This window comes from Stegastes partitus, unplaced genomic scaffold, assembly GCF_000690725.1.
Source record: "Stegastes partitus isolate 25-593 unplaced genomic scaffold, Stegastes_partitus-1.0.2 Scaffold161, whole genome shotgun sequence".
NCBI lineage: Eukaryota > Metazoa > Chordata > Actinopteri > Pomacentridae > Stegastes > Stegastes partitus.
This window is the reverse complement of record NW_007577892.1, coordinates 29,688-52,281: the sequence shown is the minus strand read 5'-3', so window position 1 is coordinate 52,281 and position 22,594 is coordinate 29,688. Positions and strand designations below refer to the sequence as shown.

Genomic DNA, 22,594 nt, shown 5'->3' with positions numbered 1-22,594 from the left:
GGCCCCTTACACACCATGCCCCGCCCAATAATACCTGACTGCAGCCGGTGCTGTCCCCGAAGCCGCAGTAAACCACGCCCACTACACACCACGCCCCCAGGCCCCTTACACACCATGCCCCGCCCAATAATACCTGACTGCAGCTGGTGCTGTCCCCTAAGCCGCAGTAAACCACGCCCCCTACACAACACGCCCCCCGGCCCCTTACACACCATGACCCAGGGGCGTGGTTTGTAGCGGCTGTGCCTTGGCTGCGGCTGCAGTCAGATCCTTCTCAGAGGAGGGGAAAGGCCGTGTGACAGTGTCAGAAAGCATAGTCGTAAGAACGGCAAAGGACAGTTTTGATATCCAACCACAGAAGTCAAAAGCAAATAAAGACAAAATTAATTGGTTTACAGCAAAAGTGGACGGGTCCGAAAAAGTCAGAAAATCTGCAACTGCCAATCAGAGCCCGGGCGAAGGTCACATGATCACGAAAGGTTTTTTTTTTTAGTTACATACACACTCATGTGGCTGGCGTCCCGCATCCAGGAAGTGTACAATTAGTAAACATGCAGTAAAGACTCATTTTAAATCTGTTAATAATAGAAATATTGTTAATATAGCAAAAGAATATTAATGTTTTTATTAATTTTATTGTTATTTGGTTATAATTAATTCAAATGTAATTTTGCGATTGAGAACTACTTTTTATCTGGTCTTAGTAGTGGGGCTGAGCCCGTGCACCCTGTATTAACCAGCCGCCACTGGTCTCAGTGCTGTCTCAACAGGTATAAGTTGTGTAAACCATAATGTGAAATCATCAAATCTTGCCTATGCTTGTAAGTGCAGGTTTCAAATCAGTTTTGATACTATTTATGCCAGTAACAAGCAATAGATCAAAATGTGTAAGTGACACACAATGAAAATGAACCAACATTCATTCCAAACCAATTTCCGAACAACCTAGATCAGTAAAAACACAATGTATGATTTCATTTATTGTCCCATCCACTTGTTTATTCAGAGCACAGTGTGGTCAGTCAGCTCAGTCAGATTACAAACTAAACAGCCTTAAAACTGAATCTTATTGTGAAGTGCATTGCAGTGTCTGAGGTGGGTAGGCAGAAGGATAAATACTGGAAAAATTTCTCAAACTAAACCCCTTAATTGTACTTTACTAAAGCAGCTTAACTTTAGAGTAGTACATATAATCACTGCAGTTAGATATTTGGATTTTCCATATATATATATATATATATATATATATGAGATATACAGACATTAAAGTGGTATCAATCTTGTCATCTAACACTCTGCAAGAAAGTGAGTAAGTACACCTCAAAATGCTAAACCACTCCACGATGGATGGAACAAAGATAGTATATATATATATATATAATACAAGTGGGGCAAAGTATAGTTTGTTACAGGAGTTCAGCATTCAAAACTATAAAATTGGACAATAAAAATGTCTCACAAGAAATGGCAAACCACAATGTCTGCTGTCTGGAAACTGGGTATAACCATTTAACTGCCATCATGCTTATCCAAGATCCAGCAATCTCTTCAGTTCACTAGTTGAATGAATTGTTCAGCTTAGAAGCTCTAGGTCAGTCAGCAAATTAATCCTTTTGACAACTCCAGGATAGATTTTTTAAACTTGTGAATTGATGCAGTTCCCTTTTTTAGATTTCGGTGCAGCTGAAAAAACAGAAATGAATAAATACGAGCAAAACTGGCTCACCTTTAAATGCAGGGAACATTGGTGCCATGTTGCTGGTAATTAGAGAGTCTGTCTCTGGACCACTGGCATTCAGATCTATAGGAAAATAAGAGGTGAGAAAACAACAACAAAAAGAAAAAATAGTCACAACGTCATAAATAAGAAGGAGGTAGAGATTGTCAAGTTAAAGTGCAGTGTACATTATGCAAGAGTACAGTTGTGTGTGTGTGTGTGTGTATGTGTTGCAATTTTAAACATGTGGGGGCATGTTTGTGTGCAACTATAAGTTATTGACATATTTCATGATCCAATGTGCTACAGCTGACAGATGAAGTGCTATGATTCAGACTGAGAAGCAAAGAAAAAAAACTTTCTGAGTCTCTCTGTGTTCGCCTTAATGTCGCGCTGGTGTTGGCCTAGAGCCTAGCCACACAAACAGTCTGTTGCTGGGGTGGTGTGGGTCTTAAATCATCCTGTTTGCCCTGACCACCCTCCTCCTCATATAGACGTCTAAAAGGGCGGAGAGTGCTGTGCCAGCAGTATGTTCCACCGACCTCAGTGGCACTGTCCACGACAGCAACACCGCCATGCTGTTCCCGTACCACTGGTGATGTTCCCAGTCAGTGCACTCTCCAACACTATGGTGTAAGAAGTCTTCAGGACCTTCAGAGAGACTCTCAATGTCTTCGGCTGTTCAAGATGATGGAGATGCTGCCTCGTCTTCTTCACCTGACTGTCAATATGTTTGGTCAATGACAGATCCTCAGAAATGTGTACTCCCAGGTACTTGAAGCTGCACACCCTCTCCACAAGACATCCATTATTTCCTCAGTGGAGTGTAATTCCTTTGCTGGCTTATCCTAAAGTCCACAATCAGCTCCTTGGTTGTACTAACGTTCAGCAGCTGGTTGTTAGTCTGACACCACTGTGACAGACTATAAACCTCCTCTGTGTATGTCTGCTCATCATTGTTACTGATGCATCTAACCAAGACGATGTCATCTGCAAATTTCACAATAATGTTAGAGCCGTTCGTAGCCACACAGTCGTGTGTAAAGGGAGAAGAGCAGAGGGCTGAGGACACACCCCTGGGGGCTCCAGTGTTCAGGAGGCAGGGGCTGGAAATGTATCGCCCACCAGGACCACCTCGATTCTCGTGGACACGAAATCCACAATCCAGTCACACAGGGAGGTGCTCAGACCCAGACTGGACAGCACAGCATAATGTTTGGTGGGTACAATAGTACTGAAGGCTGAACATAGATATTAACATATATATGTCATCATATGTTAATAATAGAGGTGGGAGAGGTGTGTTTTCCTCAGTTGGGGGTATGGGGCATTCTTCTCTCTTGCAGCCCTAAAGCATGGGTGCATTTTTACATGAGAAAGGCTCCAAAACTTGTCAACTTGAATTCAGCACCTGGCTGGGGACAGAGAGCTGTGACCTCCTGCACCACACAGACAAATAAAGTCACAAACACACACACACTCACTGGGGGGATGCAGAAGGCCATAGGACAGAGTGGGGTCATCTCTGTAACGCATACACAGCTGGCTGGCGGCTGGTGGGATGCGTATGTCAGCACGAACACACACCTCCAACTCTGGGCTTAGGCGTTGCATTCTGGTCTGAGAGAAAGAATCAGTCAGCGGTAGATAGTGTGGAGTGGGAGTCCTGGCCAGCCCTCTGATTGTTGTGTAAGATCACTTGGCTTGGTTTTGCTTCGTCTGTGTACATGGGTCAGCAAGGGCATTGTTTCTGTTTTCTGAGCGCTCTAAAAATAATTGTAACTTCCTATTACCCTGTCACAGATGAAAAATGGCAGATATTTTGCAATTACATTCTTGGTAACAGTATGAGCTATGTAATTTTGTACCAATTAAATTAAATGTTTGTATAATTTCAGCGATTATTTCTTTAAATAGGGAAAAAAGTGAAAATGAAATGCTTGAGCTTTGTTTTAGAAGAAAATAAAAACTCATTTAAAATCCTGCTGTAACAACAGTGGTAAAATTACAGCCTTGAAACAAACTGTTTCTCAACAGTATGTTCTACATGTGTCTAGATATGATGGGATTTGTTTTTAAAGAAGAAAAGAATATAGTTGTTTATTAAGCACATTTAATGCTATAGCTTGAATATATTTTAGAAAAAACATTTCACATGAGTTCTACAAATTCTTAAGTTACAATAGCTCATAGTTTGGTTTCTGCACTGTCTGAGTCGGAACTGTGAGCTGTAATGTTTTGTTATGCAAGCAAAGTGATGTGACTTCATTGAGAAATCACAACCGATTCTGTTTCTAATAGCAGCTCTGTCTTGTGGATGGTGATAGGTCTTAGAACATGGATAGTAAACCGCAAAGAAACCCTTTATTCTTGATGATGATGAAAGAAATGCTGACTGACTAACTGCATTCAAGCTGCATCCAAACCAATGCGTTTTCATTTTGAAACGCATAACCTCTCCTATGTTTTCACCTAGAATCCACACGATAGCTGCATTTCAGGAACCTAAAACAGAGACTTTTTGGAAAGACTACTGATCATGTTTCAGCTTGAAAACTCCTGATTGAGTTTCCTCAGTCACTGTGTCTTTAACGATCCACACATCTCTATTATTTGACCTATATCCAGGAGAAAACAGAGACATCAGTCTTAACTGTTAATTTAATATGCATAGTGAATCTGATCTGACTTTTCACCATTGCTGTTCTTCCTCTATAGTATTTTATACAACTAAAAACCTGCTCCAGCTTACTCCACATGCCTAATGTAGGCGAATCAATATGTGATGTATGTTTTCAGGTGTGTTAGTATTCACAGAGATTATTTCTTAAATATTCTAAAACATTTCTTTTTGTTTTCAAACAGATGGCAGTGTAGCTATAGTCTTATTTTTTTTTAAGTTAGTTCAACAGGTTAGTCTGAACATGAAATCATGAATTGGACTCCAAAATAACTGAACTGTGAATGACTATTTAATTGAATTTATATGGAGATTTTATTTCAATAACGTTCCTTTTTTGCCCATAACTACTGAATATATATTTCATTCCAGGAAACCTTTTGGAAAATATGTTTTAAAAAATTGTAGAAATGCAGGCCAGCTTGGCAACATGGCCTCATGTTTTTCACTGACTTTGTAGTAGGCAAACTAGATGAAGCTAGCTTTATATAGAGAAATTTGTTTTTGATATGTTGTGAAACTTTCAATGTTGTGAAGTTTTCTATGGGTATATGAGTGGGATTGTTGGATGTTTTGCCATGTCACAGTCACAAACAATCAATCAATGCCATGATTATTTCAAGTAAAAAAAACCCACAAATAATATTTAGACAAAGCTTGAATGGAAACAAATCCACATCCTCACTTGCTCTATCATTCAGGCAGTTCGGTACAACAGTGTAAACTCTCCGAGGAATGCTACACTCTGCCTGAGGTCATAATTTACACTACAGCTCAACCACATTGTGAAAAAGACAAGAACTGTTTTAGGAAAACATGAGCAGAGACGATGAGTAACAGCTGCTTAGAAAAAGGATTCAGATACTAAACAATCTCTTACAATCTGCTGCCAAACCATAACCACAGAAGAAATATAGCAGGGACAAGGCAACTCAACAGGCTGTGTTTAGAGATAAAAGACAGCTCAAACCAGCAGACTCACCAGAGGCTTGATAGTATACGACACCCAGAGGGGCATAAGCCGGTCTTTGCTGTATCCATTGAGGTAGTCAGAGTGGTGCAGCAGACAGAAGCTTGCATCTGACTGGACAACTCGTGGGGTGCCGAATGGATGGTGGAGGCGACGTAAGCTGGCCTTAGCATCTAAAGGAAAGTGTATATTGTCACACAAAAACCACAATGAATGCAAAGACAATAAAATTATACTGACCTGAATTAGGTGTCGTGAGATTTCCATTCATATCCATTTCCTGAAAAGAAATTCAGGCATTGTGTTAATATAATTCGGTTAACTATGTTAAATTATGACTAACCTTCATTGTGCATGAAGCCTGTAAAGTTCCTGTGTTATTGCACTGGTGTCCAGTAACTTTTAAATTTTTACGTTGTCCTCAGTGTGACAGTAGTACGACTACACTTCTTCATTAAAACCTGGCCAACTGTCAAACTCAACACACTGAAAGAAACATTAAATGTAACACAAAAAAAATGTAGCAACCCTACAAGTCTACAGCCACGCTATTGTTTCTCTGAGGCTCGACCTTGGGCATAGACTTGCTTTGTGCAAAATGCTAATGTTAGCATGCTAGCATGCTTACAATGACAAAATCAACACACGTAGAAACAGAATGATTTCAGGAGGTCAAATTGAACCGACCACTCTGCCCTCTGTATACATGGTTGAGCGGGGGGAGCACTTTAAGCTTCTGGGAGTCCACATCCCTGCTGACCTCACCTGGACCACAAACATCACCCATCACATGGGAAAGGCCCAACAGAGACTGCACTTCCTCAGGAAATTAAAACAGGCTCACCTCCCTCAACCCTTGCTGATCAACTTCTATTGCTTGGCCACAGAAAGGCTCGTGGCTGACTGTTGCACAGTGTGATTCAGCAAGTGCACAGCAGAGGACAGCAAGGACCTGCAGAGGATGGTGCAGCGGAGCGTGTGGTCAGGATCATATTTTTGTCTCCTGAATCACCACCTTGCGTGGTCAAGAACGTTGCATGCTCCAATGAACCTGAGAGCGATATCGTCTGGAGCTTAAGCTCCTGGTAGGGTCACCCATGGCGGTAAAGTCGAAGGGGAGGTTCCAGATGAAGAGCGATCCGAAGAAGTCCTACAACGGCAGAGTGGGCAGAAAATGGCAGCGGAGGGGCTCCACAAAGGGCAGCAAAGAGAGGTCACTAATCGTCTTGTTTTTCCATGCCATTGGATTTTGGCCTTCTCTCTGCCAAGTACAGTGTGGTGGCTGCCTGTGCACCAGTCTCCCCACTCTAAATGATTCCATGCACAGGCGTTCTCCTGAACGATCTCCCCATACCCCCCAAAACCCCCCCTCAAGTCCTTTGGCAATCAGGAAATGGTAACAGGAGCAGGACAGTGAAGTATGGGAGCTCTTAGCCATGCACTGGCACATAGGCGGTGGGCATCTGATTCAGTCACTTTGCTCTCCGACTGAGGCAGAGAGACCATGTCAGCACTATCACCCACGTCTGAGCAGTCCTATTAAGGACCCACTCTGCTCACCCCATATGGGAGAAGGAGCTAGAAAAGTGCTCTAAAATAGCCTGCCTCGGGGATATTAAAGATTTTTGCTTCTTAAACATGACTGGAATACCACATCCAGTGAGTTCACTTTATAGTGGTCGAAAACAAAAATCACTATATATTGGAGCCTCCATGCCTCCAGTGATCATCCCGCAAGAAGATCTGCAATAATTTCCAGGGAGCTGAAAAGGCTTAACATCGACATTGCTGCCCTGTCTGAAACCTGCCTGACTGAGGAGGGGCAACTGACGGAGGAGAAAGGTGGATATACCTTTTTCTGGAAGGGAAAAGCAGCTGATGAAGCCAGAATCCACAGAGTGGGATTCGCCATCAAGAATCTGCATCAATAAACCCCTCATGACTCTACACCTGAGGCTCTCAGATGGCCACTGCTGTGAGTGCCTATGCACCAACCTTGGACTCAAAGGATGAAGACAAGGCGGCCTTCTACGCAACTCTGGACCAGATCCTATCAAACATCCCAAAGGAAGATAAGATCATCCTCATCAGGAATTTCAATGCCAGGGTGGGCAAGGATCACAAGCTCTGCAACGGCACTTTAGGCAAAGAGGGTGTTGGGAATGCCAGTGGAGTCCTCCTACTGTCAAAGTGTGCTGAACATGAGCTGGTCATAACAAACACCCTCTTCCACCAAAGAAACAGGTTCACAACCTCCCAACCAAAGCGCTGGCAAGTCATTGATTACATGATTGTCAGGGCCAGTGATGTTGAGGATGTTAACATCACCGGGGTCATGACCCACATGGGCGATTGCTGGATCTGTCCAGCAATCGCCCGTGTGAATCCGCTCCACAATGAACATTCAGCTACAGCAGAAAACGAGGACACAAAGGAAGCAAACCCACCCTAAATTCAACATCAACAGCCTGGGAGACATGAACAGGGTGCAACAATTTCACAACACTGTGCTTGAAAGTAGGGCTGGACCTGAATAGCCGACTTTTCGTTCGCTGTGCTGGAATCAGAATTTTGATCAATTTTGATATCCGACTATCTAGAAAAGGACCTCCACTGTGCCGCAGAAGCAAAAAGGCAGCAGAAGAAGGAGAGCTCCACCACCAAAACAGCTCCCCAAACCCAAACCACGACCACCAGGACAACAATCTACATATGCCACCACTCAAAGAAAGTCTGTGGATCGAGGTTCCGTCTCAACCACCACTTGCTGACCCACAAGTGATCAGACCCACCGACAGGAGGACAACCATACTCGCATCGAGTGATTGCCGATGATGATGCTCCGGAAAGAGACATCGGGCAATTAAATCAAACCCTAACAGACTAAAAATCTGTTTCTTCCCACAGGCTTTTAAATGTTGTTTAACAATGAAAATAAATATCTTTTCTATTCTATTTTATTAGAATTTTGACCAGATGATGGCATTCAATTTAAGGTTAAGGGTCAATTTTCATGATAATCCATCCAACAGTTGTCAATTGGCAGTAAAGGAAAGTCCAGGAGGCATGTGTGTACAAATATTTGTCCATCTAAAAGAGTATTATAGTAAATGACAAATAAAAAATCCTGAATCTTTAATCTTAAATGGTTAGACAAATTTTTAAAAAAAAATCCAAAGTATTAGCAAACATTCCCTAAATGTACGTCCAAAATTTCATAACAATCAAGACTGACTGAAATTTCCTTTGTGACTAAAGCAGTGGACTGAGATTGCCATCCAGAAGGCCAAAACAAATCTGGTTAGCACATACCATTGCCGGGGTTTGGGATTTACAGGTGCACTGCAGGTTGTCCGTGGGGACAGGGCCAGTGGCCTCACACAGGGAGTCATGGGAGAGCTGGGCTGGGTTAACTGGCAGGTGAACGGGATTTTTGAGGAGATGGTTTAGACTGCCGTGGGTCCCATTGTTTGGAGCAGGGCGAATACCAAGGAGATCTAGTGGAAAAACAGACATGATGACATCTCAGATATAACAAAGGACAGTAAATTTATATCACTGTCATTATACACAACAGAGCTTAATAGTAGATCTAAAATTAAAAGAAAGTCTACATTTTTTAACAACCTTTGTTTCATAAATTCTACCAACAGTCTTTTTCAGGGAAGTAAGCATAGAGTAGCAGAGTGACAGATTTAATAATTGTACTGTGTAAATAGTGTTTATCTTGTGGACATGATTTGGTGGTGAACAAAGGGTGGTAAAGTTCAATCAGCACAATATCACAATTTTAAATTCATTCTTTTAAGTCAGTCATTCTTTGAATTTAGACAACATTGAGGTTTAATTATATTTTGATTTCAAAGCATTGAAAATAACCAATAATCACATGAAAGGTTTAGTTTTTCTTTATTTTCTGAAATATGCTTATCGTGACCCCCCAGCCTCAGGCCCAGCGCTTGCCTGTCTCCCTCTTTTTCACCCTCTCTTCTCCCTTCTCTCTCTCTCTCTCTCTCTCTCTCGCTCTCTCTCTCTCTCTCTCTCTCGCTCTCTCGCACTCTCTCCCGCTCTCTCCCGCTCTCTCCCGCTCTCCTCCTTGCTGTCAGGTGTGTCTGCACCTGGGTTCCCAGACCTGCCCCGCCCCGCGCCCTTCAACAACAAAGTTACTTACCACACATGAGGTTATATATTTCAATGTTTTCAAATGGGGGCACAACAGTGTTTTCTTTGAATCCTGGACCATAACCTATGAAAATTGCCTGGAAAAAAGAAATGACACACTGACTTTTATTCACTTGTTTGAAGACTTTTCAAATACAAAAGAGAGTAAACATTGAACCACAGTATCCAAACAGTGTTGCCTAACAGGAAACCTTCACTAAAACACGTTCTCTAAACAATATGTTAAATACTTGGGCCATCCATGTGTAAATATTTAAAATTAATTAAAGCAGTAAAATGCTTTTCACCAGGTGCCAATTCTAGGAAAGACGATAGGGTGGCATTCAGAGATATTTCTAGGTCTGTAAACAGTCTATATTAAGCGCACATTCCTCCTTTTCTTAGGTGTGTGTAGGGGGGCTGACAGTCACTTGTAGAAAAAGTTGACGTTTTTTGAGACTGACTGTTTTCTTTAGAGAAGTTTTTAGTCTTGTAAGCTAATTATACCAAGCCACATACCAGCGTAAACCACGCCCAGAAACATACACAGACATACTGTGATAACTAACAGTGGCAGACAAACACATTTTCAATTGAAATAAACTTTGTCCAAATAGGAGAGTCAGTAGGTAGAAACTTCACACAGGTGTACCTCCTGAACTTCAGCACAGTTTTAGAGCTGCTGAGTATTGTCGTATTACTTTAGATTGTTTCATTTTTTTTCGTATTTGCTTCTACTTCTGCTTGTTCTGTCAACTTTATATTTGCTATTTAATGTGTGCAAATAAAACCAAAAAGAGTAAACTGTACAAAAGAAATCCCTAAATGTAGTGATAAGACAATGTACTAAAATTCTAAAGCATCCAGAAAGTATTAACACTACGGCCTTGATGTATATAATCTTGCATAAGAAATCCTAAAAAAATATTTTGTTTGTGTTTTGGCTGTACTTTTTCCTACTCCAAGCTAAATGTAAACTTTTTTTCAAATGTTTTATCTGTTTCTACCTCAAATAACAAATAACAAATCCTCACAAGTGTAGCGTACGTCACTGCTTACCAACATGGGTATCAAACCATCCTAACAGTAAGATTAGTAGGATCAGAAAAAAAAACCTAATCTGTGTTGTTTCATGAAAGTCGTGTACTTTTCAATATTCTTTTTAGGGTTCAGCTGTCAGAAAAGTTAGAAATCACTTCATTGAATCTGTTGTCAAAAGCGGTGTTACACGTTATCAAACAAACAAACAAACAAACAAAATAACACTTGAAGTCTCTTTAGCTTTGTGGGTGTTTCAGCCAAGCGGCCATGCAAAGTGCCTTGATGGATTTTTGCCTCCTTATAAATTTGACAACAGATAGTTCAGCTAATTAGCAAATGACAGGGGGTAGTTTTGATACAAACATCAGCAAGACCTGCTAGTTCAAACCATGACAACTATGCAACCTGAACTTTAACAGTGAAACTACAATGGCATAGTCAACATGTCAATTAAAATATGATACTGATATCAGTAGATCATGTTTGCAAAGACATTTTCCTAATGTTTTAACAGTCTGAAGTCAAAAGAGCTACTGACAGCAGACACTGTAGATCTAAACTATTTTTTCAGTGTCATTGTAATTTAGAACAATTTTCTGTAAAATATGTAAACAAAAATATTGTGATAAAAGTGTATCATCGCTAACAAGCACACACATCCATCCTTCCTCTGACCTGCATGTTGGTGAAGACGTTATCTGAGCCGTGGAATCCACCAGAGCAATACTTGATTTCCTTACGGTCACTGAGGAGATAAAATAAGAAGATTTCATCTTAAGAAAGAATACAGGAAAACAAGAAACTTGGAGGTCACTAAAACATCGCTCATGTGTTTTCATGTCATTTGAAGGAACAGTTCATCCCAATAACCACTGAAGCATATTACAGGGTAACATTCTGCTTACTGTGTCTGTCAAGCTGAGTGATTTAACTCCCCAGCCTGAAATGATTTGCCATGATTACAGGGAAGGCAAGTGCTACATTAGGACATTTCAGTCTTTCACCAAGTTAAAGGTATTATGAATAGTCTCAGGCAACTGATTTTTAGTTTGTCCTTCTATCAAAGACCTGGTAAAGCTCTGGTAAAAATAAAGTTTGGTACCTTGTTACCATATGATGTTTTTATATGCTAGGACAAACAACATGAGGAAAATATGCAGTCAGCAGGCATTTCAACATTGAAACTGCAGTGCATTGATGACACTGACCCTAATGTTAATACGCAGCAAATCTAAAAAACCAATCTGGTCAACTTGCATGGTGGAACTTTCCATATATTCTTCTTCTTCTGAATCTGTTTACAGATTAAACACATTTGTTTGGATTACTCCAAAACTAGAACGTGCCATTGTATAGTGTAGAGTAGTTTACAGAGTCATAGGCTAGCTGGTGTGCACCCCCAGCACCAAAAAGGCAGGGACTTCATAGATTTGCACACTGCAGATGAAGCAACAGTGTAGTTACAGCTGACTATTTAATTCAGTTTTGTTTTCCATGGAAAAAATCTTTTAAGTGTGGAACTTTGATACACAGAGATGAGTGTTTAAGGGGTAAATCAACAACCTGAGAGAGAGTGGCTCACTCCTTTATGTTAAATTCCTTAATTGGGTAATTATTGAACCTAATATTAACCACCTATGTTGAAACATGGTTACATCATATAAACCAGCTAATGCAGCATAATCCAAGTGTGTCACTTCCCTACATTTCAAAACCCGCATGACCAGCGTCAGTGGTTATTTTTTAACCTTTATTTCACAGTTTACAGTGTCAGCTAAATAAGTGCAAAGGGGCATTTTTTAGCTCTTTGTTTGGCAGCCAAACAAATCGTGCTTTGCTCGCACACCCTTCTAAAACATCTCCAGTGGCAACTAAGTTGGAAACTGTCAATGCAATTTCTATTTGGGGATGGGTAAAGGTTGTAGTAGGCCGGAACTGGGTCAGTTGGACCTCTTGTTGTAGGCACAGACTAAGCAGGCAGCCATGAATTCTCAAATGTCCTTATCCATAGTAGGCCACCAGAATCATTGACAGAGAACATGCAGAGTACGGGAGGTTCCAGGGTGACATGTTAGCTGAAAGGAATGAGCCCACTGGGGGACCTGTAAAAGGACAGAGTCAGGCACAAACGGGGAGTTAGGAGGACCATTACCTAGGTCAGGTTGAAGGGAGTGGGCCTGGCATAACATGGACTGAATTTCCCAGGTGAGTGAGAAAACAAAGCAGGTCTTAGGCAGAATCTACTTAGGTTCCCCAGACGAGTCTGGAACTATCTAGACAGGGCATTGGGTTTGATGTTGCAGGAAGCAGATCAATAGGTGAGGGTAAACCTAAATCCAAAGGGATCAATAAAGTTATATCTAATCTAATCGCCCAAAGAACAGAGCAAAGAAGGCCTGGCGAGAACTGAGCTGTCTCAATGTACTTAAGGTTTTTGTGATGAGTCCATTTGATAATCTGCTAATCTGACCACTCCAGCCAGTCACTCCACTCCTCCAGGGCCAGTTTAACAGCCAATAACTCCTGGTTCCCAATGTCGTAGTTTTGTACTACAGTAGATAGTCTCTGGGAGAAGAAGGCACAGGGATGGAGTTTATTGTCAGTAGGACAGTGTTGAGACAAGACAGCTACTTCCCTGGTAAATGAAGCTTCCACTTCCACAATGAACTATGGGTCAGGATCTGGCTGGACAAGGATTGGGGCACAGGTGAAACGGAACTTGAGTTCTACAAAGGCCTGAGTGGCTTTCGGGGTCTAAAGGAAGGTTTTGGAGGTGGGGGTTAGGGCAGTCAGAGAAACAGCACCCTTGCTGTAGCCTCCATCACAGCGTTTTCTGATTTTGACAGATTGTATAGACAGCTGCTAGGCCTGTATCCCCCAGTTGTGATGAGCCAGTCCTTTAGCTGGCCGAGTGGAACAGGTGACGACGTAGTGGCCCTGTTTCCAACAGTAGAGACAGGAGTTGGTGATTCTGCTGAGATTCTTTTCTTGGGGGGTTAATTGGGCATGGCCTAGCTGCATGGGCTCAGGTTCAGGGTAAGATGATGGAGAGGAGAAACATCACCAGGCGAACTCAGCTACCTTAATCTCATCAGTAAAGGCTTTGCAGGAACTGCAAACCTCTGACTGACTCTCCCAAGCTACAGCGCCCCGTTCTCTAGCTGTACCCTAAACCAGGCTAAACAGACACACTACACAGGCTCAGTCAGAAGAGTAAGCAGAGGAAAGAGGTGCATATCAAAAACTAAGGAAACCTGGGTTAGAAATGCCTGACAGGAACCTAAATCTCCATCGTATCTTCAGGGACAGGCACAAACGGCTATTTTCACAAAGGTGCAGGAACAAAACCAGGGCTGACTACAGGCAGATTGGAATGTGGGGGCAGAGCAAGCTGAACTGGAGCCATGGCTGAAGGAGAGGAAAACTGAAACTAGACAGGAAAAGCAACACTACACAGGAACTGAATATGCAAAGCACTGGCACAGAATGCGTGGAACTGCGCAATGCTACACAGAAACTCAGAATAACTATCTAGCAGAATGCACAAAAGCACAATGGTAAATAACACACAATGCAAGTTTAAACACTAAATGGTGATCAGGTAATAAACAACTAGAAAAGATATCTTACGAAGGTCAACACTACTTGGAACAAAGCCTGCATACAACAGAAACTAAACTACTGAGCTGGCAGGTGGACTAGGGAGAGTGGTCAGAGGAGTTGCGGATGGAGGAGGAGTGAAACATGGCTTGAAGTGATTCTTAGGTAGAGGTGCCAGGTTGCAGATCAGTGGACAGTGGTCTATAATGAACCAGGGTTCAGACAGGCTGAGTGTGTTCTTGCTCCAGCGAGGGGAAATAGGTCCAGGCAGGGACTACACGGATAACTAGATGAAGGAGAAGCAGGTTGACAAGAACATGACAAAACTAGGACAGAGTAACTTAGCCTGATGTGACTAACTGTTGATCTTGAACAGTCTGATGTCAAGTAGTGATCCAAGCCCAGAGCAGGTGAGCCACTCCCCCCTGCAGGAGTCCTCATTCAGCTGATTAACGAATTGTTGTGCAACACACACACACACACACACACACACACACACACACACACACACACACACACACACACACACAAGAAAGGACAAAGGACAGAGAGGGAAAGCTGCCAACTAAGCAGAGGTAGATTCAGTCCATTCCTGTATTTAACAAAATTCCACTTGCATCCCAACTGCAGGTGGACTGACCCACAGTGATGTGCAGGTCTGCTTGACATGTTATGGAGATTTTGTGGGTGTGCACAACAGTTACCCATAACTGGCTTGTCTGTGTAGGTTTGAAAAGATGTCTACACGCACTGTAGCATACTGTAACAATTACAGCTGGTGTGCCATGGTCATTAGATAGTTTGCTTGGCTTCTTCTTATATGATACATACTGCTCTTAAAAGTTAAAAATCAAGATTCAATTTAAAACTCAAATTTTTCAACTGACCAAATACCTAAATAGGATTGGATGTTTTAATTTTGTTGTAAACTATGCCTTTAATAGGCTTAATGTAAATACCTGACATTTCTGCTTAATCGTTATTATTTTCAGCTTCTTTTGTTCATTTTTAACACTGCATTGCTTGATGAACAGTGAAAAATTAAAAGGCGTGGACTTACAGTGCTGCTTGCCAGCCCGGCTTCATGTAAAGGTGACCCCTCTCTATGCGTATGTTGCGAGCAAAGTGCATCCTTTTTGGGAGGTTTTCTTTGAGGTACGGCCTCATTGGCTGGTCAGGGATCCTGCACTTCAGAACAGACACAGACAATAAGAATTAACACACAGCAGATGGAGAATGGGATTGTTTGACATGAAGCCAAGCAAGCAGATAATTTTTCATTCTTCTTATCAATACAAGAGTCACATTTGGAATATTTCACATACCGACAGGTTCTTTACAAGGCCCTCATAATTGACTGAGGACAGAAACACAGAACAAGGTCAGCAATGACAATTTCAAACAAAGTGACACTGAATGATGTTGCAAAACTGGGAAAAAGAGAAGGCAAGTGTTATTCACATGAAAAATAATCCTCTGGGAGTTGAGTTGGTCTAATGCGAGCAGCTGGGCCTTGGATGACAGTAAAGTCAGCAGAATGGTCTTGGTAAGTTGACACAAACACTGCCCTTTCACATGAAGCCTCCTCCATGCCTGTTAAAAGAGTAACATCAAATTGTCTTTCAACACAAAATGACATTTGAGAAAGTCTGTAAACAAAATGTCTCAGTCTCGATAATGGAAGTGATTTGTACCCTTAAATTTACAGTATGTTATTTGTTAATAGTGTTTTGGGTGTGACATGAATACCGATGAATCCGTCACATTTGTTCTTGTCCTTTATGAGTAGCAGCAGGATAATTACTAGCACAGTAATTGCAGTACAGCAGTGCACATGTCCCTCCCACCGAGGGGCATATGCAGCACAAACATGGGTATGTGCATGAACTTAAAACACACAAAAATAGTCAAGCTAAAAGTCACCATTCACTTGTGCAGTTAAGGTCCTCTGTTCATTCTACTGTACAACCACATCCGATGCCCATTTTGGACTTTTTCGCTCTTACTCTCTTATCTAGGTGAACAGCCCTGTGATTGACTGAAGTCTCCAGTTAGGGGCTTGACTGTCTTAAAGCTGACTATGAAGCCAAGATAAAGTGCAATCTAGTTTCTTCTGAAACCACTTGAATGACAATATGCTCAAAGGTTATTATAGGAAAAATACAGCCCACCCTAACTTTCATATATGTAATTACAAGACTAAACATATGGCCACCAGATATCCAAAAAAACTTCTTTACAAAATATCCTCTTGTGTACTACTATGAACATTTTTTTCTAGTAAACTCCATTGCCTTCGACTCATTTCTAATTCATTTTGTCTCTGGCACTGGTTCGTATTGTTCCTTGCAGTAACTCAATCAAGTCAAATATTTGAAGCTGTCACTAAGCCTCGAAAGTCTCCCCCACTGGCACACAAGCGCCCAAGTGCCTTCCTAATGTGAAATTAATTTCAAAATTGCATTTTAAGATGCATCTGTCTTGGTAAATGATTGTACAGCTTATAACAAAAAATGGGAACAAACAAGTACAAACAACACTTGTTCCTTCAAACTGGCAAAAATGTGTTCATTCTGTTTTCAGTAAACTGTTTTGAATTGGTTCTTGTTTTAAAAGAAAAGAAATGTAATGTAACCATCTAAATTTTTATTTTCATTTCAATAAAAATCTGCCCCGTCATGATTTGTAAACTATGTCCCAGCAGTGTGGGGACTGTGTAGTTATCTCACCATGGTCAGATATGATTATTATATTGACACAGTGATGCAGGTCTCTCACTGTCAGGCCATCCATCAGCATGCCCATAATCCTGTCCACATTTTCCAAGGCCTGAATCACCTGAAGGCACAGCAATTCAAACTTTAACTGAGGCAACATATGGCTGTAAAGAAAGTTAACAAACACTGAATTTACCCATGCAAACACCTAATTTACAGCTTGCTTCATAGAATAGATATTTTGCTAATATAATGAGATAAAACAGCTTTGTCAGCACTGACTACAATTTTGACTACAAAATGCAGCTCGACATAACATTTTGATTGGAGGCAAGATGAACTGGATTCAACCAAGAACATACATATATATATATGTACACATACATATATATACTGGTTATAGACAAGCCATTGACAGTAGTCAGTGTAAAGCCAAGTCAAGTGTAATTATTGCAATTCTTGTTGAAAGCTGAAGCACTGTGTTAAAATATTTAATATTTATTATTTAACCTTCCTAAAAGGATTCTTCTAAGTCAAATCTAGTTTTGTTTTAAAAGACTTTTATTTTTGGGCTTTTCCACCTTTAATGATAGTTGACAGTGAAACATGGGGAGGAGAGTAGGGGAATGACATGCAGCAAATAAGCCGCTGGCTGGAATCGACCCGCGGTCACTGCATCGGGGATTATAGCCCCTGTACATGGGTCGCCCGCCCTACCCGCTGAGCTATCCAGGTACCCCAGTTTTGTTTTTTAATTTATATTTTTTAAACATATTTGAAAACATCCCACTGGACCTGGAGAACATTTTAACAGGATATTTATAGAGCAACTGTAGAAATTTCATCATTACTCACTTTTACAATCATGCATTTTGGTTCTCATTATTTCATTACAGGTTTTTTGGAAACATTGAAAAATCTGCTGGGTCAAAAATATACATGTGGCAACATTTACATTTGAAATGTTAAAATTTTGGCCATTGTAACCTCAATTATCTGCCGTTTGCTAGCTGTCCACAAGCTTCTGGCAAGCGTCTGGTTACTTTGACCTCTTGACAGAACTGGTAGGTACAATTTTTCCAACAGCATTTTTGAGCTTTCTGACACAGACTTGTTTCTTCAGCACAGTCTACAGGTTTTTGATGGGGTTTAAGTCAGGACTTTGGGAAGGTCAGACTAAAATCTTAATTCTGGCCTTATTTAGTAATTTCTTTACTTTTGCCAATATATTTTTTGGGCCTTTGCCTTTATTTAGAGTAGTAGAGATAGACAGGAAAGGGGGGAGAAGAATTGGGAGAGACCTGCAGCAAAGGGTCGTGAGCGGGAGATGAACCCATGACCGCTGCGTCAAGGACTATAACCCCTGTTCATGGGTTCCCTGCTCAACTAGGTGAGCTATAGAGGCAACCTTCTTTATCATTTTTGATGTGTGGTTTGGGTAGCATTGTCTTGTTGGCACACGTAACGGCATTCAAGACCCAAGCATCAAGCTGATGATTTTAAGTTTTCCTGACAAACCAATCTTCCTTTTTCATTAGCCCATTTACTTTGTGTAAAGCACTAGTTCCACTGGGACCACTGTGGCTAAATAGCTAAATTTTTGTTTCTTCAGACAACAGAGCTTTGCTCCAGGAGGCTTTTCTTTGTCCATTTGATCAGCAGCAAACTACTGCCAAGCTTTAAAGTGTAATTCATGGAGAACGGGCTTCTTTCCTGTATGGCAGTTTCTCAGCCCATGGAAATGTAAAACATGCTTGACTGTGGAAACGGACAGCTGTGTTCCAGCAGCTTCTAATTCATTGCAGACCTGCTTTTTGGTCATTCTTGGTAGACTCTTGACCATCCTGATCACCTATCCCTGCACTCTATATTTTGGAGATCTTTAAAATGGCACCAAGTTACTTACCTGACTTGTTCAAGTTAGTGACTTTTTCAGATCTGCACTTAGCTCTGCAGGTTTTCCCACTATTGTGTTTGTTGCAGAGTAACAAATTGTTGTATCAAATGGCCTGTATTTAAACTGGCTCAGAGAAGTCAGCAGCTGTAGTCAAACATAATCACTCACAAGAAGGTAAGAGGCCATGCCACCAAGAAAATTGGGCTAGCACAACCTTTTAGATCACCAAAACTGATCATTCAAGTTGTACATTGACACAGCAGATTTCATCACATTTCTAAAAGACCTACAATAAATTTAAGAAATAACCAAATACCATCACTGTTTTGTTGTGGCAAAGACACTGATGCTTGTCACAAAAAACACCTCATGCATGTACTTCCATGATTCACATGGTCTATATAAGTGTATTTAAACTTTTTTTTTTATGAACTGTACACAGGCCAGATTCTGACTTTGCACTGTTGGACTTTCATCACAGTCAAACTGGTTGGAAGCAGTTACATGTTGCATGCCTGACTATAAGAATGAGCAGATTTATCTACTTGCACAAATGGCCTTTGTCTATATTTGGCATCATACAGTACAAAGTCAAAAAAAGTGTGATCTCTGCCTATGACAGCTATTTTGAGAGTTGAACATTCCATTGATTATTGAAATGAATATGTACTTTTCAGATTATAAATTACACAATTATTAAACGCTCTTATTTAGCCATCTGCTTTTAAATCTATGTAGAGATTGTCTTAGGCATGTGCTAACGAACAATAATATCCATAAAGATGCTAATTTTACACTTGTATATAAGTACTTTATCTTAATTGGTGCATAGTCCTCAAACACACATGCAAATAACTGTCATGTGCACCCCAAATTACAAGCACACGGAGAGGGCCAGTAAAGGACTGACAGGGCAAAACTTGACAGAAAAAACAACTGTTAGTTGTAGCCCCAGGCATATGTAACACAGCTCCACAACTACAGGTAATAGCATGTAAACTGAACCATCTCCATGATAGCAAACTCTATCTCGTCCTCTTATTACCTACCTTATTTTTTACATAGTAAATTCTTCTTTTAATTAAATAACCCCCAGCTTTTTCCTGCAGGTTTTATAAATAACTGACCTGGTTACTTCCTGGCCCGTAACGATGGCCTGATGTGTCAGGTTCTTCCAGGTACAAAGTATAAAAGTCAGCTCTAAAATCACAAAAACAGTTAGGCATGATGTTCAGAGTTTCTCAGTAGAACCTCATAACATAATCTTTGTGATGGTAATGAAGAACACATGATACCTTTCTCCTTGAGGTAAACTTAGCCACTCAAATAGCGTTGACACTCTGCTCTCAAATGGAATAGTCCTTGGTACAAAAGAGGCTTCATATAATGAGGACATCAATACACCACCACATTATGCCATACAGTCTCAAATTCACAGGCATGAATTTGAAAGTATGTAAAACAATGGCATCACTCTTACTTATCATATTTCATGTAGAAATTCGGGAAGGTGCCATTGATGGCTACATCTGAGCCTGGCCAGAAGAAAGTAGCAGTTTTCACTTTCTGACGCATAGCAGTGATCCAAACCTGAGGAGAGAAGAAGTAAAGAGAGAAGTGAGGAGAGGGAGCAGAAGAATAGGAAAAGAGTAGAGAGGAAGCAAATGGAGAGAAGAAAAGAAAAGGAAAGGCGAGAGAGGGCGAGACGACACCAGGGAAAGAAATGAGAGGAAAATAAGAGGAGGCAAATGAAGAAGAAAGGTAAGAAGAGGAAATAGAGAGAAATGAAAGAGTTGCAAAGAAAATAAAAGGGAAAGAAACAAAATGAGGCAAAATATGGAGAAAGTAAATGATATGAAAGGCAGGAAAGGAGAAGAAACGAGACAAGAGCAAAGTGACTGTCTAGATTCATGACTAATTCAGACAGGGTGAGCTGTAGTAGGCTAGCACCCAACTCATTAATCTCAGTACATCATAGCAGCAGTGTTTAGTCCATTAGGATAAAAGCGTAATCCCTCACAGTCCAGTCAAGTCTGATTGCAATCTAACATGTTGTTTATTCTAAATCAATACCTATTAGACTGATCTGCAGGTAGATTTGCTTAACCTATGCAGCAGGTTTATAAACATATTTTGGCAGATGCACTTAGTTATATTGGTTTAAAAGTCCTTAGGAAAGAATTTACGCTTGAAAAATACATCACTCGACTGGGGTCATCCATCTCTCAATTGAGAAGTGAGATTTGAGAGGCTTCCCATTTAAATGAAAACCACAAAGCATATAAACAAGCACAGATCACAGCTCTCACAAGCTGTCATTTAGCATGAGCTGAATCCATAAAGACATCAAGAAGCTTCTCACCAATGAAACCTGCTCACTGTCTTGTGCCTTTCACGGGAAACAAATGACTTCATGATCTGGACATGATTCACACTTCTTACACAAGACTCTTGATTGTGGTTTTTCAAAAAATCAGGGTGTGTAAAAATGTTTCCAATAAAGTGAACAATACTGTCAGGCTCAGAGGAATTGTTACAAAATATTTGCTCAGATTGGTCATTTTGTGGCCTTACTCAAGAAAAATGTAATTTCCCTGATGTGGTACAAAACCTAGTTAGGATTTACATTTGACCAAGAACAACATTTACTTAACAAATTTTGCACAATATATCATGGTTGCAATGATTTACTTACTGGTTCTCCTTGGTACCATTTTGCGTTGAATTTCTCATCAGTTTTCAAGCTGAAAAAAGCATTTCGGGTCACATCATACATCTTGTTGTCCACAATCCCGTGAGACTCAGGATAAAGACCCTTTAGGTATGAGAGATGAAGCACAGTCACAGTGAGCCACTTTGATACTGTGGGTGCAGGGATTTCAAGTAATTATCTCTTCTCTCTGATCTTTATAACTTAAATATTACCGGCAACCACAGCAGTTTATTTTAATTGCAGGGTCTGCTGTCAACAAACAGAGGTGGAATTTACGCTGTAAGGTCCTAGCTTTGCTGTGGTTCTTTTCCAAACACATGTATACCATTAGGCCTCAACAGCACAGTACCTTTCAACTGTTGTGAGGAAATACTGAGTGTAATTGCAGGGAAAATCCCAGAAGTTCACTGTTAAACTGTGGTACAGTAACAACACAGCAGCAGTGGAAAGTAGCATGCACTTAACCACTGTGCTTTAGAATCTGAGTCCTACTTGGCTACCTGTGAGAGGAAATTTTTCGACTGTGCAACATCCAATTGATAGCTGAAGTTGTTAATTACTTTCCAGGTTAATATTTTACATTAAAACATAAGCCTAAGAAAGTACAATGTGTTTTTAAAGTTTGAATCAGTTTATCCCAACATTTTAGCCTGTCACCTCTGACAATAAATCTGTGTCTTAATAGAGGCTTCTATCATGCACAAAACATAAAAGAAAATATGATGCAATACTGCAAGAGTCAACATGTCAACTTCTGGAAGAACTTTAGCCCAGCAGTGAAAAGATAGTTACTCACTCTGGCCTCAAAATAAACTATAAATATAAATTAATTAATGTAATAGATTATACGAGAAATGCATATTAGTCAGTTTATATAAGATTTACTATTTTACATTGTTATATTGGTACATTCACACAAGATGTGTACTCCTATTATCGACAAACCAAGTCAGAAAAAATATTTGTTTTTATCCTACAAATGAACTTCTGACCCTCAGCTGACCAGAAAAGACTTACGGTAACAATGCTGTAATGGTTCGGGAAGGTCTTTGTGGGATAAACAGGCCTGATGTATGGTGCTGTTGTTCCGATGTTGCC

At 40.7% G+C, this 22,594-nt stretch overlaps 1 protein-coding gene across 3 annotated transcripts in view; it reads right to left on the bottom strand.

Moving 5' to 3' along the window:
- Positions 1-22,594, bottom strand: part of enpp1 (ectonucleotide pyrophosphatase/phosphodiesterase 1) — a 38,402-nt gene that overhangs the window by 4,735 nt on the left and 11,073 nt on the right. For all 3 annotated transcript variants that reach the window (XM_008279493.1, XM_008279494.1, XM_008279495.1), the window contains 16 exons: positions 22,514-22,593; positions 21,479-21,598; positions 20,264-20,373; positions 20,079-20,144; positions 19,911-19,983; positions 16,899-17,007; positions 15,631-15,762; positions 15,495-15,526; positions 15,230-15,357; positions 11,245-11,314; positions 9,539-9,626; positions 8,680-8,864; positions 5,608-5,647; positions 5,380-5,540; positions 3,202-3,337; positions 1,727-1,801 (listed from right to left, as the gene is read on the bottom strand). In XM_008279493.1, the coding sequence (XP_008277715.1) occupies positions 1,727-1,801; positions 3,202-3,337; positions 5,380-5,540; positions 5,608-5,647; positions 8,680-8,864; positions 9,539-9,626; positions 11,245-11,314; positions 15,230-15,357; positions 15,495-15,526; positions 15,631-15,762; positions 16,899-17,007; positions 19,911-19,983; positions 20,079-20,144; positions 20,264-20,373; positions 21,479-21,598; positions 22,514-22,593 (1,605 nt within the window). The remainder of the gene's footprint in view (positions 1-1,726; positions 1,802-3,201; positions 3,338-5,379; positions 5,541-5,607; positions 5,648-8,679; positions 8,865-9,538; positions 9,627-11,244; positions 11,315-15,229; positions 15,358-15,494; positions 15,527-15,630; positions 15,763-16,898; positions 17,008-19,910; positions 19,984-20,078; positions 20,145-20,263; positions 20,374-21,478; positions 21,599-22,513; position 22,594) is intronic.